Genomic DNA, 16737 nt, shown 5'->3' on the forward strand with positions numbered 1-16737 from the left:
TGTGTAGAATCTTTCTATTCTATTTTGGGAGTTTATGTAAATTGTGGGGTCCACTTCCTTTTTTTTTTACCGCGTCTAATATTAGAAGCCGAATGTCTGTCTCTTATAGCTGTGTTCGAACCATTTTTTTTTCCTTTGAGATTTGATATTGACAGGGAAAAAATAAATGAAATTTTATTTATGTTATTGAAATAAGTTGGAATTTAATTTATCATTTTATTTTTATTAATTACAATTGTAATTTTATGTTTATTAAAAATAATGATAATTAGGTACATTACAAACTTACAGGCTAAGCTAAATTAATTTACAAATTCTAATGAATTCTACTATTTTTTTTTCGTATTTTTAGTAATTCCTTTGAATTTAAACAGTAGGAATCCCATTTCGATTGTTTGTTTTTTTTCTGGTCACCCCATTTCGAATTTTAAATCCCGGATCTTTAATGCAAATGTTATCTTTTCTTTTCTTTTTCAAATAATAAGGCTAAAGTTATGCTCAATTAATAAAAAATTATACTTCAATTACAAGTGTACTATAAATAAATTTTTAATACAAAATCTTGTATGTATATATATTTTTTATACTATTTTTACCTCAATTACAAGAGTTGTAATATAATGATATTTTTTTTAATTTTCAAAGTGAAAAGTAGGAGTTTAAATCTCCAAAAGAATACAAGTTTTTCTGTCAAAAAAATTAAAATAAAAAATAAATCATATCTCAAAATTTGTCATAATCAATGTCACAAAGTGTAGGATTGAGAAATATTGAAATGGATACATATAATACACATACCAAGACAACATTGTAAAAATTATAGATGCACGTTAGATAAAGATACAAAAAAACAAACAAACAAAAGAGAACAATTAAGGAGGTTAAAGTGATACAGTTTGTGGCTTAAAGGGAGGTCTTTTTCACACTGTTCTAATAATTTTTATTAAAAATTATCCTCCTAACTTAACTTGTAATTAATTCAAAAAAATATAAAATATTATTTACGTTTTTTAACTTAATTGATAGTAATTTAATTGTACTAGAAATCTCGTATAAAATAGTTAGTATATTATGAGGTACAAAATTTTAAACAGTAGTGATATGGCTGTATAGTCTAGTAGTATTTTATTACTTTTCAAAATACGATTAATGATTCAAATTTTTATATGAGTAAGTGGGGGTATATATATTTCGGATAGCCCAGTGCCGTTGGTGGACATTCGTATGTTGACTAGCAGCGAGAATATTGTATTGATTTAATAATTAATACGATACACCAACTATAATTAATTCATTAAAAATATATTTTATATAAGTATAATGATATATGAGTTCTCTTTTCCTATTGGGGGCTTTAGTGACGGCCTTAATTGTCTTATTCTTGAACTGCCACTGTTTTTATTACATGTCGGTGAGAAAAGTAATGTCATACTTGTTATGACCTATGTTGAAGTAGTGTCATACTTGTTATTGATTATGTTAGGAGAAGGCCAAACTGACACGATTGACCAAACTGACATGACTGTAGTAAGTCATTAATGCAAGAATAATGGTCCTAATATTAACACCAGGGGATAATTCAGTAATTGGAAATAAAATGGGTAGGTTGCACAATGGTGGAGAATTATTGACGACAATTTCTTAGCTGGTAAGATAACATGATTTCTTAGCATGGCGCCAGTAAATGACAAAATAGAGGTATTTGCTATTGAGGGGTAATTTTGTCTAAAAAAGTTGTCTCATAAAATCATATAAACAGATATTAGTTAAAAACATCCGATGTGATAGTTGAGGTTATTTTTTGCTAAAAATATTCATAAGAGATTTTTCGCAAATGGCTAATAGTCAATGATTTTTTTTTATAATTCGTCCTAATTTTTTTTAATATATATTATACCATAAGGTTATTTTAGTCATTTTATTATTCAATTAGCCCAAAATCCAAGATTTGTCTTTATTTACACGTGAAAAATGTAAGGAGCCTTATAAACAACAAGGGGGTAATTTTACATTTTATATAACGAAATTTTTTTTTGCACTTTACCATACAAAGTAAATACAAGTAATACCGATTCAAATATTGAACATATAACCTTTTAATTATTAATTAACTAATTACTCAATGAGTCGGTCATAGAATCCTAAACATTTTGTCGAATAAATCAAAATAATTATTAATTAATAAAAAATATATATACTTCTCTTATACTTGAGGGTGAAATATCATAACAGTGATAGAAAGTAATTGCATACGACGACTCTCCCGATATTTTTCAACCTATCGTGAATTCGATTCATATCTTAGTTAATATAAAAGTTCATCATTAATTACCCACAATAAACTATTTATGATTGTTATTTATATACTTGCATTAGACGCCACCACATGCACATAAATCTCAAGTGCAATCAAGTGGATAACATCAATTCTTTAATGAATTGAAACATAATACATTGTATTCACCAATTGTATAAAGAAAAATATAATTTCAGATGAGCTCGGAACATAAGTCTTTATAATCCAAATAGAATTCGTTATGCCAGAGCATACAATTACCAACAGGGCGTATTCTCAACCCTAATGTTTTTGGATATTCTAATTATGAGTGCGACTCTAGGTGTATTAAGAGGTTTTGGGATATTTCAAACATTATGGTGAAGCCGGATCTTCGATTCAACAGTTGAATTTTCTTAGGCAAAATTTCTTACCAATTGACAAGGAAATGTGAAAAGGCAAAATGATGATATGATTATTTAAAAGATAGGATTGGTTGAAACCGTGCAATAGCATTTAGGCATTTCAACATAAGTGGCCAAAAACTTGGTGTGTCGTCGAACCAAAGCCTAAAAATGTGCTAAGAATGTGAATGTGCAATGTGGCCAAGTTTTAAATTTATAAATGCCACTACTACCTCTAACTAAAAATATAGATAGAGTGAGTAGAGATCGTCCCAAGGGATTGTGGGCGTGTTTGCAATGGAAACAATATATAGGGTTAGTAGGTCGAGTGATCAAAAGATTGTTTGTTTGGTTGATTAAATTACAATGCAATTGAAATTAAAGCAAGTAAAAGGTAACAATTTAGAAAGTAGGGAAAAAGATATAGAGGAGAAGACTTGGGGTACTAGAGCTCACCACTAAGCTTGACTTCACTAGACACTAGCAATTGTATGTCAATGGGGAAATTGAATTGTAACTTGTGTGTGTGTGTGACATTAATTAAAACTAGGCATGGATGACAAATAAGTATAGATTGTCTAGCTAATTCAAATGGAAAACATAACCTATTAAATGAGACCAAAATCCATTCAATGAAACCACAATTTATGCACACACAACTATCTAGAGACATACACCCTTTTCATTCATAAGTATGGAACACCGAGGAATAAGAATATATTGTCCACTTATCTATGAATCTAAAGCAAGTACACTACATCTACACTAAAGACATGGAAATTAAACTAAGTAAGCTAAATGTGTTACACAATCCATCAAGAAACAAGTGTGAACCATCAAATAAATTACAAGAGTGTTCAATTAAACACTATGTTTCGATCATCACTAGATTAACTTCGTCCATACACATAGACATGCATAAATTCCATGAAAAGCACATGAATCATCCATTCTAACATACATAGACATATGATTAGAAATAGATAATCAATTGAAAGCATCAATCCATACACATTAAGTAGAAGCCATAAGATATATATATAAATCCAAGATCAAAACATTTATTACAAGTAAATCCCCAAAAATATACAAAACACTAAGTCTAGGAAGCAAACTTAGGGGCTACTTTAGTCCCAAGTAGATGTCTAGCCACTCATTGAAGTAGTCATCCAACCCTCAAGGGCTATCTCCTTTGTAGGAATGACCTCCTTCTTGATGGAAACCCTAGAAGAATGGAAGAACTCCCAAAATGTGTAAAGCTCTCTCTAGTCTCTAGCCTCCTCTCCAAGATATGTGATATGAGATGTGTAAGTATGATGAATGTTACTCTTAAAATGGCTCCAAATCCTGATATAGGAGGCTCAAGTGTCACACCTAATGGTCTAGACTCTTGCACTAGGGCCCTTACAATGATTGCACTAGGGCCCTTACAATGATTGCACCACGAGCCAACTTTTAATGAGCTGGAATTTGTTTTATTTCGGACTTGAAGAGATTCGATCGATTGAACTGTGATGAGATCGATCGAATTAGGTGAAATCCATTGAATGCTGCAGAGTTCGATCATCCTTGGCGGCGCCTTTTTGAATAAAGACAAATCTCTAAGATATTTTGAGATATTTTGGAAAAAAAGATAAAAGTGGTAGGTGGGGTGGTAGATGAGGATAAGATCAAACAATTTCGATCGATCTTAGAAAAGTTGGATCGATCGAAGGTGGTGGAATCTTTTGGATAAGGACAAAGGCTTGGATCCATCTTGAAATGTCTAGATCGATCACCTCCAGATCGATTGAAGAATTGTTGAGATCGATCGAACTTGCTATTTTTCCACACTTTACTTCCACTTTGTTCCTTTCTTCCATTCAGTTTGAGATTGCTTCTTTAATGCTCTTATTTGACTGAATTAACTTATTTTTTGGATAAGTGCCTGAAAAGGGCAATAACATGAAATTAGTTTAAGGCGGGAAAATAAGATAAATAAAGGTCCTACAATACCTAAGCTTAAGGGGTTTAAATGCGCATTTTTCAGCATTCATCAACTAGTATGCATGGAATGCAATGTAATGCCCCACATTTTCCTAACTTTGGTCTCTACTGACCATAACTCACACCGAAAATCGCTAACCGACTTTACCGAAGCGAGATTGATTATTATCCCTGGTTCCAAGTACGGTAACCATTTGGGGCCTAGTATCAATATTACACATCCTATACCGGACCACACTCCCTCTAGGTCAAATTAGTACCGAACTTGTGAAATCCAGTTTACTTTATAAAATTTCCTTTCTTACCCTATTCTCATTGGTGTGTGTATTATCAATGATAAAAACTACTCGCAATAAAATAAATTCTTGTAGGATAGGATTATATTGAGGGTGTCGAACCTCAAAAACTGTGGTGAATTGTTTGGTATAAAATTAATCCTAATTTAATTCAAGCGAAAGATGATTTTGTTGTTTTCTATTTCTAAATTGCAATAAAACTGAAAATAAACTAAATTAACAAATATTGAGATCAAGGGATGAATAACTTAGGGACTAACTTCACTGATAGCCTCGTAACATGGTCAATTGCTTTAGCTATGGAGAAATTCCCATATGTATATTCAAGAATCAAGTGGCTACAAACACACTTTAATTCAATTAAGAAGGTTTACATGAATAGACACTAAGTTATAACTCATCTTCAGTTGGCACGAATTGTCAACCTAATTATTTTAATCAAAATATTCATTCATATATTCATTTAAGTACCATTGCATGATCAATACTTAAACCGTTAAGAAAAACCCTTAGCCGCCAATCTCTCACAATAAAAATAGTTTGAATTTGATTAAAACAAAATTAATTCTAAGACAATAGATCAATTTCATCAAAAATAAATTATTTTCATTAAAACTCAATTGTTTAGTACAACTATGTCAATTACTCAAGACCATACTATCAATATACATATAAAAATCTCCAAAGTTAAGAACAATCAACCATGTTACTCAGACTAGGGTTACATAAATTCCATAAGGAATGCTTTAGCTACTCATGAAGAGGAAGGATGTCATCATTGTTGGTGTAGAAGCTATATCCATGGACCGCCAATTGGAATCTTCAATCTTCAAAACCCTAAAAGTCACATAATCAATGCACGCATTTCAACTTGCTTGCACACATAAGTAGTGAGAATCAAGCATTGCCATGTCATAAGTCTTTAATGCTAAACATGGCATGAAATCAAGTAAATAATATATGTGTATACACTAACATTAAGGTACCCCACAAAAGATTAATGTAACGACCGAAATCCGGGAGATAATGAGATTGATGCCAATGGAAAGTTGGATCAAAATGCATCAATCTAGACTCATGAATGACTTAATTTAGGTTAGAAATAGCTAAGTTATAATTGTTTAAAGTTTGGTCAATTCGAGCAATTTAAATAACCTCAAAATTTTCCAAGTCTGGGAAAATCCGATCGATCTGATTTCAATCTGATCGATCGAACCAACAGCAGATTTTGGAGGCCTTTCAAAATATTTTAAGTCTTGGAAAATCCGATTGATCGGATTGAAATCCGATTGATCGGACTAAACCCAAAATGTGGACATAGGCTCCCAATGGAGCATTGGCTTGATCTTACTTTGCAATTATCGTAATGTACACATTCATACAACTCAAAATTTGTTTCAAAGTATCCACATACATAGATATATTAATAAACCAACCTCCATACATCATAATTAGTTTAAATTACATCATTAAACTTCACATCATCCCAAATATTCAAGGTAGGAATATAGTTGTCATCCTCATCAATTACATGCCCAAATTATACAAAATAACATTCAAAAAGAATAAGTTTAAAAGTTTAAGACCCTTGAGGTTATAAGTACAATGCCTTTTACAAAATTACATGAATTATGATCACTTTACAAAATAATCATCATCCCTAAGCATTGATTACAAAAGTTTCAAAAGATGATTTTGTCGAATTCGTACAACTACACTTGTGGGGGAACGTTATCGGCCATGTCCTTGCCGTGAGCTAAAAAATGTTAAAGGAAAACATGTGCACGGATGCTCAGTACAAGTTGCCTAAGGCGTCAACTTTGGACTCCCTTTAGCCATTTACACACAATGGGGAAGATAACTGAGATCATGCATTGGGGTTCTCATAGCATTTATACCATAAAAAGGATCAATCTCATCAAGGGTAATTATACATTTTAATAAAATTGTGCATAGAATGAAATGCAATGCACCATGTCCCTCATACTTGGTCTCTTCAAGACATGATTCTTGGCTAGACAACAACAACAACTGGAAGAGTACCATTGAGAGTTTCACCATATATATATATATATATATATATATATATATTAGCAAGATGTGTAGGATAAATTTGTCAACATCATGACCTCATTCATGATAAAACTAGAAGCATGTAGGCGAATGGAGAGAGAAAAAGTTCACTGAGGTAGCAAAACCGCTAACCAATTTTACCGAGGCGAGATTGATTAGCTATCCCTGACCTCTAAATCGACAACCATTTAGGCCCAGTAATCAACTTTACGTGTTTTAAACCGGTATGCGCTCCCTCTAGGTCAAGGTTAGCATCGGACTCACGAAATCCGGTTTCTTTTTATAAAAATCATTTTAAAACCCTTTCTCATTTTCCTTTCCCGACATATCATGCATATGCATCATTTCCATCAAATAAACCTCATTTTCATTAGTATAGTAATGGTGGCATAACACGACATTCTCTAGTAAATCAACTCAACATGACATTTTATAGAAATTGAACATAACCATAGCATTTTCCATAATGTAATTACAAGCAATGCATCTTCTATACTTTGACCACAAGCATGCTCAACATGAAATTCACATCTTCACAACCATATTAACAATTAACATTTAGCATAGAAAGGCATCATTTCATCGCATTTAAGCATAAGCATGCTTAACTCAGATTACCACATCATCATCATTTAGCTAGCAATATAATCATGGTCATGTGTTCAACATAAAATCCATAGTAGCACAAGGCAAGATACCTCAATGAAAGACAAAGTACAAGGCATTAAAAAATCCCTATCTCAAATTGTGCTAGCTAAACAAGCTTTAAGCAAACCCAAATTTTGAAATCCTCCAAGTGTGTGCAAGGTTGGTCTCAATTGAAAGCCTTTGCTGTGTAGATCAAGACTCTTTTCTTGGCCTTGTCTTAGATCTCACTCTAAACCTTTTAAATTAGGGTTTGAAGCATGGAAGTATATAAGTGTATATAGATATAGAGAGAGAAGGAGGAAGAACTAGAGAGAGAAGATGAGTGGCCAAGAATGAGGAGGAAGAGGGGATGGTTTGGTAATTCTAGTTGTGTATGTTTGGTCCTTCCTTTGCCAAGTGTCACCAAATGGGTGATTCTCACTTTAGGTAAGATTACTTACATATCCCCATGCACTTGAACAATTCATACATTCCATATCTCACAAATATCTCCCAAATGTATAGATACATGTATATGTATATGCATATGAAATGCCAATAATGCCCCTCAATGAAAATGGCAAAACCGGGAGAAGTTCCCGAGCCCGGAAATCATCCCGACTTTCGAAAAATTCTAAAAATGGTTATGTCACTTCTAATTAACTTAAAATAATTAAAAATATATTACTAAAACTCTAGGATCAAGAAAATGACCTAAACAGCCCTCGGGCGAGCGTGGTATGCAAAATGAGGCTTGAAAATAAAATAATTGAAAAAAATTGAAAAAAAAAAATTCGAAAAAATTCAAGATGTTACAATCTATCCTCCTTAAAAGGATTTCATTCCCAAAATCAAGTCATACCTGGGGATGTAAATAAGTTGGGATATTTGGAATGAACCTTCTATTAGGCCAAACCTTAGGAGAGATCATTGTATATATATATATATATATATATATATATACACACTTGTATAATTCACGTGTGATGCACATGATTGAATAATCATCAAACAATGATTTTTAGCTATAGAAAATTATCAGGTATGCTTCTCCAGTTGTATCTCATACTCGGAAATGGATCATGAACTTGCATAAATGAACATGCAATTTATTAATTTATAATTATTAATAATATGTATTTAAGAAAGAAAAGAAACTTAATTTTGATTCTAAATAATAATGAATATAAATATAAAGTAATACATTTGAAAGTATTTGCATTTTTTACGTTTACAATTATGTAAGGATGTAAAGTTTAAGCATATGCACTTACCTTAATAGGACCTATAAGACCCCTCGTATATTTTTCCTCTTTCAGTATGTAAACTCTTTCAGTATGTAAATCACTGGTTTTTTTTTTTTTTTTTAATTGCACATACCAATAAATGAGCAAAGAGGGACATGAATAAAAGACTTAAGATAAAGCTACAAAGGCAAAGTAGCCCAAACCCACACTTAATGGTTAACCCAAAACATAGCCCCAAAGGCTTGTAACATATATTAGATTGTCCAATAAAGTGGAAAAAAAAGTCATAGCGCCTTTGATCAATCAGTCGCTATTCCAACACTATATAAGATAGCTTTGGGCAATCAAGACATGAATTTGATGTAAATAATAAGCAAATCAGTCAAAATGACACCTAAACATTCCAATTGAAGTCTTACCCTTTAGGTAAGTACGATGATATACCTCAATAAATTTTTATGAGCAATCATCACATTCTAAGACATCTAATTGATGTTTGCACAAATTACCTTTCTAAACATGCATCATGGTAAGCACAACCGTCATACATGTACTATTTAACATGGTGAATTAAAATTAAAGCTATTTTATCTGGAAAAAAAAACAATTCACTCTACAAATTACAAATAAATATTTACTTCACAAAGATGTGCAACTCGACCTAAGGATTACCACATTTAAGAAGTTGATATTATAATTACTTTAAACTTCTCAAACTTAGAGCAATAACTTTGTTTTCTTAACAATCCAACAATGGCTTTATACCCTTTGACACCAATGATTAAATTTTTATTGATAAATCTTGATTAGAAGAAGTAAAAATTCTAAATTTAAAGAATTTAGTTTATAAATCAAAATTGGTGATTAAAATTTTAAGAACACATATAATTGAAAAGATTCCTATTGTCAACAACTATTTTTTTGGTTTAATTTACATTACACCACTATATTATTCTCTGTATGACATTTAACTGATAACTTGACATAGAAAAAAGAACCTTTTCTATGAAAACTACTTTAAAGTTGGCTTTCCTAATCATTCTTGTCCTGAAATTTTCCTTTCCTTGATTGAAGATATTAAAAGGAAATATGAATCAGAATCAGCTATTTACAATACAAATTCTTATAACTCGAGTATAAGATTGAAAAAAAGAAAACTATTAGATTGTACTTGCAATTACTTTTATTAAATCGAACCACTATCTAAAATCTGGGTAAACCAGAAATATTATGCATGCATTGTCATTATATATCATTACATTTCAAAATCTACAAACAACATGCACAAAATTTCACTTATATTGCATATATTTTAAACGAACGTTGAAAAATGAAATGGTGAACGCGAATAATTTGGTAATTCGATTTTAAAAAATCACTATCCACCAATCAAAATTTTAAAATATTAATGTATTCAAACGGATTAAAAACTTCAATAGATGATTTTTCTAACACATGAACAATTTGATTTTCAAAGATTAGAAAAAGATTCCAACCCTATAAACACAGTCAGAGAGCACCATACAACAGAATATATCGTATAAATTAGGAACTGACTTGGCCTTGATACCACAAGAAAGCTCATGAATCTATCTTCCTTTCGCTTGTACTCTTCATAATCCTCTTCCTCTGTTCTAAGCCGTTCATCCACGACCACCTCATGAACATTTACCATGTTAGGATCATAAAACTTTTAAGATTTTCGTCCATTTGAATAGTGGTTATATAAGTTCCAATTTTCAAATTTTACAATAGCTTGAGCACTGCCAAAAAAGATAGTGGTCAGTTAACAATAAAAATAATTTTTTATATAGAAGATCAAATCATAGCATAGAATGATATAAACAAAGAATAACAGAGAATTGGTCAGATGCATCGTACTGACCCAACTGCAATTGTAGATTTTAATTCTTGACTCCAAATGCCTCTCCACGTTCATCTCTCTTTTATCAATTCTCAGCACCCCTCCTTTTCCTCTCTCTCTCTCTCCTCACTCACTCACTAAACCACGCTCTAAAGAAAGATAAAACACATGGCTTCACCCTCAGCATTTAGCCATTTATATAAAAAACAACAAAAATTTAATCTTGTATAAAACGTATATAATATAAGAAATAAAAAGTCCATACAATTTTAATAGTAGTTACAATAAAAATTAAATGAAAAATTTAAGTGGTGTAAGTCTTAAAAAATGGAGATGTGGGAAACTCAAAAGTTGTAACTATTCAAACAATAAAATTATTTATTAAAAACAAAAATAATAATAAATGATAGTATAAAATGTGTATATAACAAAAATAAAAGGTTTTAAATTAAATGGAGTATTTAAGTGATGTAACTCTTAAAAAATGGAGACGTGGGAAACTCAAAGGTTGTAACTATTCAAACAATAAAATTGTTTATTAAAAGAAAAAATAATAATAAATGATAGTATAAAATGTGTATAAAAATAAAAGGTTTTCAAAACATTTAATGGAAATTATTTTGTATTTTTGAAAATTCTAAAAATGTTAATAAATTTTTTACACTTTTAGAATAGTATATATATATATATCAAAGCAATTGTAACATTATTTGCATATGTCCTTATAAACTATGCAGTTGCTCTTGTTGAGTTTAAACTTATCATTTCAAGAATCAAGCAAATCTTGGAAAACATATAAAGGGTGCTGTCTATGAAATTTAGTCTTTCATTCCTTCAGGAAGGTATTTTTGGCTGAAGGGAAAAAGCTCACCCTATGCTTATGAATTGTTGGATCCATGATAAACATAAGTAAAATTTGTTGTGCAAAACCACCTTGTGTCCCAGGTTCTCAATGGTTAATATCAACAGAATTGAAAATTGAAGCCAAAGCATTATTGTATTAGAGAACGAGATTCAAGTAAAAAAAAAATAATAATTCACAATCATTTCTAATAACAGTGTTTATACTAGAATTTTAATGCAAAGTTCCAATGAATCCACAAGGTATAACAATAATGGAAAAATATTTTCTCAACATTAACTTAAAACAACAAAAGAAAAAAAAAAAAAATCAAATCTAGATAATGTCAACACCCAAAATATCCTCTTCTTCCAGCCTAGGCAGCACCACAAGTACTTGGTCGGAGTGAAAGTAAGAAGTTGGCAAGCAAAAAGACCAATAATATCCTTTTTATTATTATTATTTGTGAAATATTAATTAATTTTGACAAGAAGTTTTTTTTTTAAAAAATTATTTTTATTAAATGAGCCGAGCCCAACCTTTTAAAATCAAGACGAGTCCGAGTTTAAACAAACTCTGTAAACAAACGAGTCTAACCCGAGCAGACCCAAGCTCGGCTCAACTCGACCCTACCTAATATGTGTAAAAAACTTGTTACTCACCAATAAAAGAAAATTCCAAATAATTGATATCAATCTTGCGTTGAAAAAACCAAAAATTAAACATATGAATAACATAATACTAAAGAAAGAATACCTGATTATTAACGCATTGGAGTAATATATTAAAATTGAGCTTGTGAATTTGGTGTTTTGGTTTGTCAATGCTTTAGTGGCTTCATTAAAGTGACTACAATCAACCTCATTCACTATCGATTTGTAGCATTTAATCTTTCGTGGAAAATGCCAAGGGTGGAAGCTTTATGTTATTGTCAGAGGATAAACAAAATTAAATCACAATTTAGAACTAGCAGAAATACCAATAGGTTATCACAAATCTTCTCCAAAGGCACTACAGATGAACAATATATGCATAGTATAATTATTTTTGTATTTATTTTATGAAGAATATATATATATATATTAGGTGTAAATCATAAAGAAATGGCATTATGTTAACGAAGCTGGAGAAAGTTAGGGATAGAAGAAATGAATGGGTAAGAAGGGCAAAAATGTCCTTTTAGAGTTCTGATATTTTATTTTAAAATAGATTAAATTTGAAGGGCAATATCGTCTTTTTACACACTTTAAAGGATTGTTTGGTTCCTATTTCAGGGTATCGTTTTAATTAAATATAAATTTGAGGGGCTGCGACGAATATTGCCTGTTCTATATATAGAAAGAGATTTAAATTTGGGGTCATTCTCGGTTGGTTTGCTTTCTAGGTTAGGGTCTGTGAGAAAAGCCAGATAGATCTGAAACCGAACAGATCGGAGGGTTGTATGCAATGGTTGGTAGTGGTGGCTCGTCTAAATCAGTGGAATCTGAGAGTGTTGTGGAGGAAACCCCTCCAGGGCTGTTGGCTAAGCAAGGTGAAGGAGAGGGAAGAACCGTAAGGGCGAGGGATGAACAAACTGTGATTCAAACTTATCCTGATTCATCCCCTCAATCTGATCCAATGGACGAGGTAAAGCCGATCAGAGTAGATGGTGTGGTCAAACAATTCGATCCTGTGATTGGCTTTGGGATCATCTTTCCGAGTGTTGGCGACGACATTCTCGAGGTCCACAGGTCCTCGATCCGAGACGGGGGCGTTTTCGGTCTTGTGGAAGGTGAGTCGGTAGAGTTTTTTGTCAAGTATACCAAAAATCGTATCAAAGCCGTTGACGTCACCGGCCCAATGGAGTCCCTGACACAGGGTGCTATCCGCCGCGACGGTGATGGGTATTATGTCAACAAGGGAGTTATTGGCGGTTATGTGCTTGGGATAAAGAGTACGGAGGTGGGGATAATGGCGGCTGCTGTGGGTACGGAGGTGGGGATGATAGCCCTTTATCTGTAATCAGAGGTTGGGATAATGGGTACCGAAGTGAGGATGATGACCCTTCACCTGTTATCAAGGTGGCGTCTGTGGCGGGGGCGGTGGGGTGGGCGTCGGTGGGGGCGGCGTTGGCGGCGCTGCTTTGTAAATTGCTGGGTGGGGCATCTCTCCAGAGAGTGCACCGCTGAGATTGATTGAAAATGAAGGGTAAATGTGTGTGTTTATCGTTTTACTCCCTTTCTTTTGCTGTTAGAATTTCTCAAGCTTGAAAAATATTAGTATGAAAAGTGTTGCCGTTATATGGCCTCCTCTAAACTGTGGTTTAGCTGTTGGCTATCTTGGGTTTGGGATATCTGCTTTATTGGTTAGAAATATTTGGAATTTTATTTGTGTCTTTATTTTTGTGTAGAGGGGAATCAAGAGAAGGTAATTTTAAAATATTGTGGGTATGCTACTCAATCTTCATATATATATATATGTACACACACATACATGTTGGCCTGATCTTAATGAATTGGAGTTTTCTTAATTACTTTTTGGCTTCTATTTGTACTATTCTAACCAATGCAAGTTTGGTATGGTTTTCAGGGAATTTGGGTAGAATATAAAACATTCTCTGTTTATATTTGATTTTTGTTGCCTTGCATATACATGAGAATGGGTTCCAAATCTATTTCATTCCATTCTTTGGAAAAGTTAGGGAAGTCATTGTGATAGGAAATGGGATTTTGGAAAAATAATTTTCCAACCAAGAATTAGTGTAGAGAACTTATAGTTGTTTCTTTCCAAAATCATAGAATGAATGCATATAGATGAACATGGTGAAAATATAGAAACTCACCCTTGTAGAACAACTATCTCATCAAGATAGTTCCTAGTCCTTCTCCTTGGTGTCTCCTCCAAGCTCCTCAAAGCTTCAACCACAAGATAATCACTTCCATGTCCTGATATTAATTCTCCAGACCATAATTATGTAGGAACTCCTTGATACAAGAGATGTAATGTATGTGTATATATAAGAAGTTAGGTGGAATATTAGTATATACCATTTTCCCAGTGGGCCTTTATGAGATCGTAATATTCACACCACCTTAAAACAATTCTTAACCCACATACCATCTCTACATCTTTCGGTGTAACATTCACATTAAATGGGCTAGGAGGGAGGATCAAGTTGGGCCAAATCCTTCTTAGGCTATAATGGTGTTGAACAACTTGGCCTGATCATCTCATGACCCAATTGATTGACTCGTGGAGAGGGTGTGGTATGGGTCCTCACGTTATTCATTTTTGGAGGGCGGTACCACTATGCGTTTGGTGGTGCATCTGGAAGGAACATAATAGTAGATCTTTTGAAGGGGAGGAATCTCTCGTAAGAATGCTAAAATACCAAAAGACCTCTAATTTAACTACTGAATCACTCTGTGGGGGAAAGAAACCTCATTTTGACCCATAAGAAATGGATGTGCTATAGAGATATTCAAGTCAACTAATGCAGTCCCAAAGACCTCTAATTTGACTACTGAATCACTCTGTGGTTTAAGAGAGAGAGGGAGAGAGGTTACAGACATGGATTATTTTTAGAATGCAACGAACAGCAGTAGCACACGAATCTCCCCAGTTTTCAGGTTATGTTTAGATATGTTGAACTTGTGGCTCAACTTTTGCCAACTCAGCATTGTTTTGCATCACCCTTGCATCAGCTTTCTTGGCAGCCAAGGAGTGTGATCAACAAGTTTGTAGGCGTGATCAAGAAGCCTTTTCTCTGCCAGCTATATGCATGTGTGATTAGCAAGAATACATGAGTGTCCAGCAAGCTTAAGTTGGTGATTTTTTGGCTATAAATAGCCTGCACTCCATGGTGGTTTGGCATCCAAATCATCAATTGTGAGTTTGTAATTAATATTAGTTATAGAATGAGAGTGTGTGGGTGTATTTGGGTTTTGGGTGTGAGTCACTTTGTCTTGTATCTCTTTATTTTAATAGTAAAATATTGTTCTGTCTTCTTCTCGTTTGTGTGTGTGCCATTTTAATTTCTTGTCATAATTTTCTCTTTTGTTCTCAAAACTCCTATTAGATCCTTGCTTTTTCATAACAAGATATATTTGACATTCCTTTCCAAGGCTCCAACCTCTCTATTTTAGGACCTCTATTAAGACCTTTGAAATGTAAACCAACAGCAGCACGTGATGGTAAACTATGATTGATTTTGTCTCTGTAATAAATTATGATAACCATGAAGCTAGCATTGGACTTGTTGTAAAAGCATCACTTCATGGCCTTAGAAAAGCTTTGTTTTGGTGTAATGCGGAATTGGGATTATCTGAAATTGATCCTAGTGCTGTTTGATGGTTTCAACTAGGTTCGTTAATCTTCATCATAAAAGGTAGGTCATTGTATTGTATGGATTTGTTTGATGATTGGAATTATTACTAGTCTGGCCTTGTGTGCTTTTTAGTCATAATTTCCTCAACCCAACATATGGAATAAACTGTCATGCAATGGAAATTATAAGCGTCTTGAGAGTTTGGCTAGAAGATTTATAAGTCAGAGTACAAGTAATAATGATTCTTTACAAATGGTGTTAAGAAAAGCAGGTTCGAATAGAAGTTTGCGCTCTATGATTTGTAGTTGTACCAATTTGTCAGTGTGCGTTTCTTTTGACTCGAAAAAAAAAAAAAGAAAAAAAAAGAGAAGAGAAGTCAGTATACGTTTCTTTTGTGCTTGTTATGAATGCAATATAGAATCACCGTTGCTTTAAGATTGCTCTGCAGGCATGAATATAATATTGCATCTTTGCTTTATATTATTACTTTAAAACAAGTATTTTTTTTTTGGTTAATATGGATTTTTTACATGTTTTTCTTTGTTGGTTTGCTGAGAATATATAATTTTTTTTTTAACATTTTGGACAAGTGTTTTGGGTTTTGAAATTGTTCTGTTCTATCGTCGTCCGAGTGACTTTGATTATAGATTGTTATATCATGTTCTGTTTGAAAGGAAAAAGGTTATTGAGTTTGAATTCTATTTTTCATTGATTTGGAGAAAGGGTTTGGGCTTTAAAGGCAAAGATGTGAGTTTGTGTGTGCTGTTCTCTCTCTTATGTGTTTGTCTCCATCCTTTCCTTGTTTGGTGAGAATTTTT

The 16737-nt window shown here is 32.7% G+C and overlaps 1 protein-coding gene across 1 annotated transcript; it reads left to right on the forward strand.

The window, feature by feature from the left end:
* Positions 1–12934: 12934 nt before the first annotated feature.
* LOC132306547 (glycine-rich protein 2-like) lies at positions 12935–14122 on the forward strand. The gene has a single exon (XM_059803968.1). The coding sequence runs from the start codon at positions 13060–13062 to the stop codon at positions 13612–13614; it is 555 nt and encodes a 184-aa protein (XP_059659951.1). The 5' UTR covers positions 12935–13059; the 3' UTR covers positions 13615–14122.
* The last annotated feature ends 2615 nt before the right edge of the window (positions 14123–16737 follow it).

The sequence above is a fragment of the Cornus florida genome, unplaced genomic scaffold, assembly GCF_030987335.1.
Source record: "Cornus florida cultivar Cherokee Brave unplaced genomic scaffold, ASM3098733v1 CherokeeBrave_3.0.0_Hap2_Chr05, whole genome shotgun sequence".
Lineage (NCBI taxonomy): Eukaryota > Viridiplantae > Streptophyta > Magnoliopsida > Cornales > Cornaceae > Cornus > Cornus florida.

Coding starts and splice junctions, on each gene's coding strand:
- LOC132306547 (XM_059803968.1), top strand. CDS start 13,060: ATGGTTGGTAGTGGTGGCTCGTCTAAATCAGTGGAATCTGAGAGTGTT.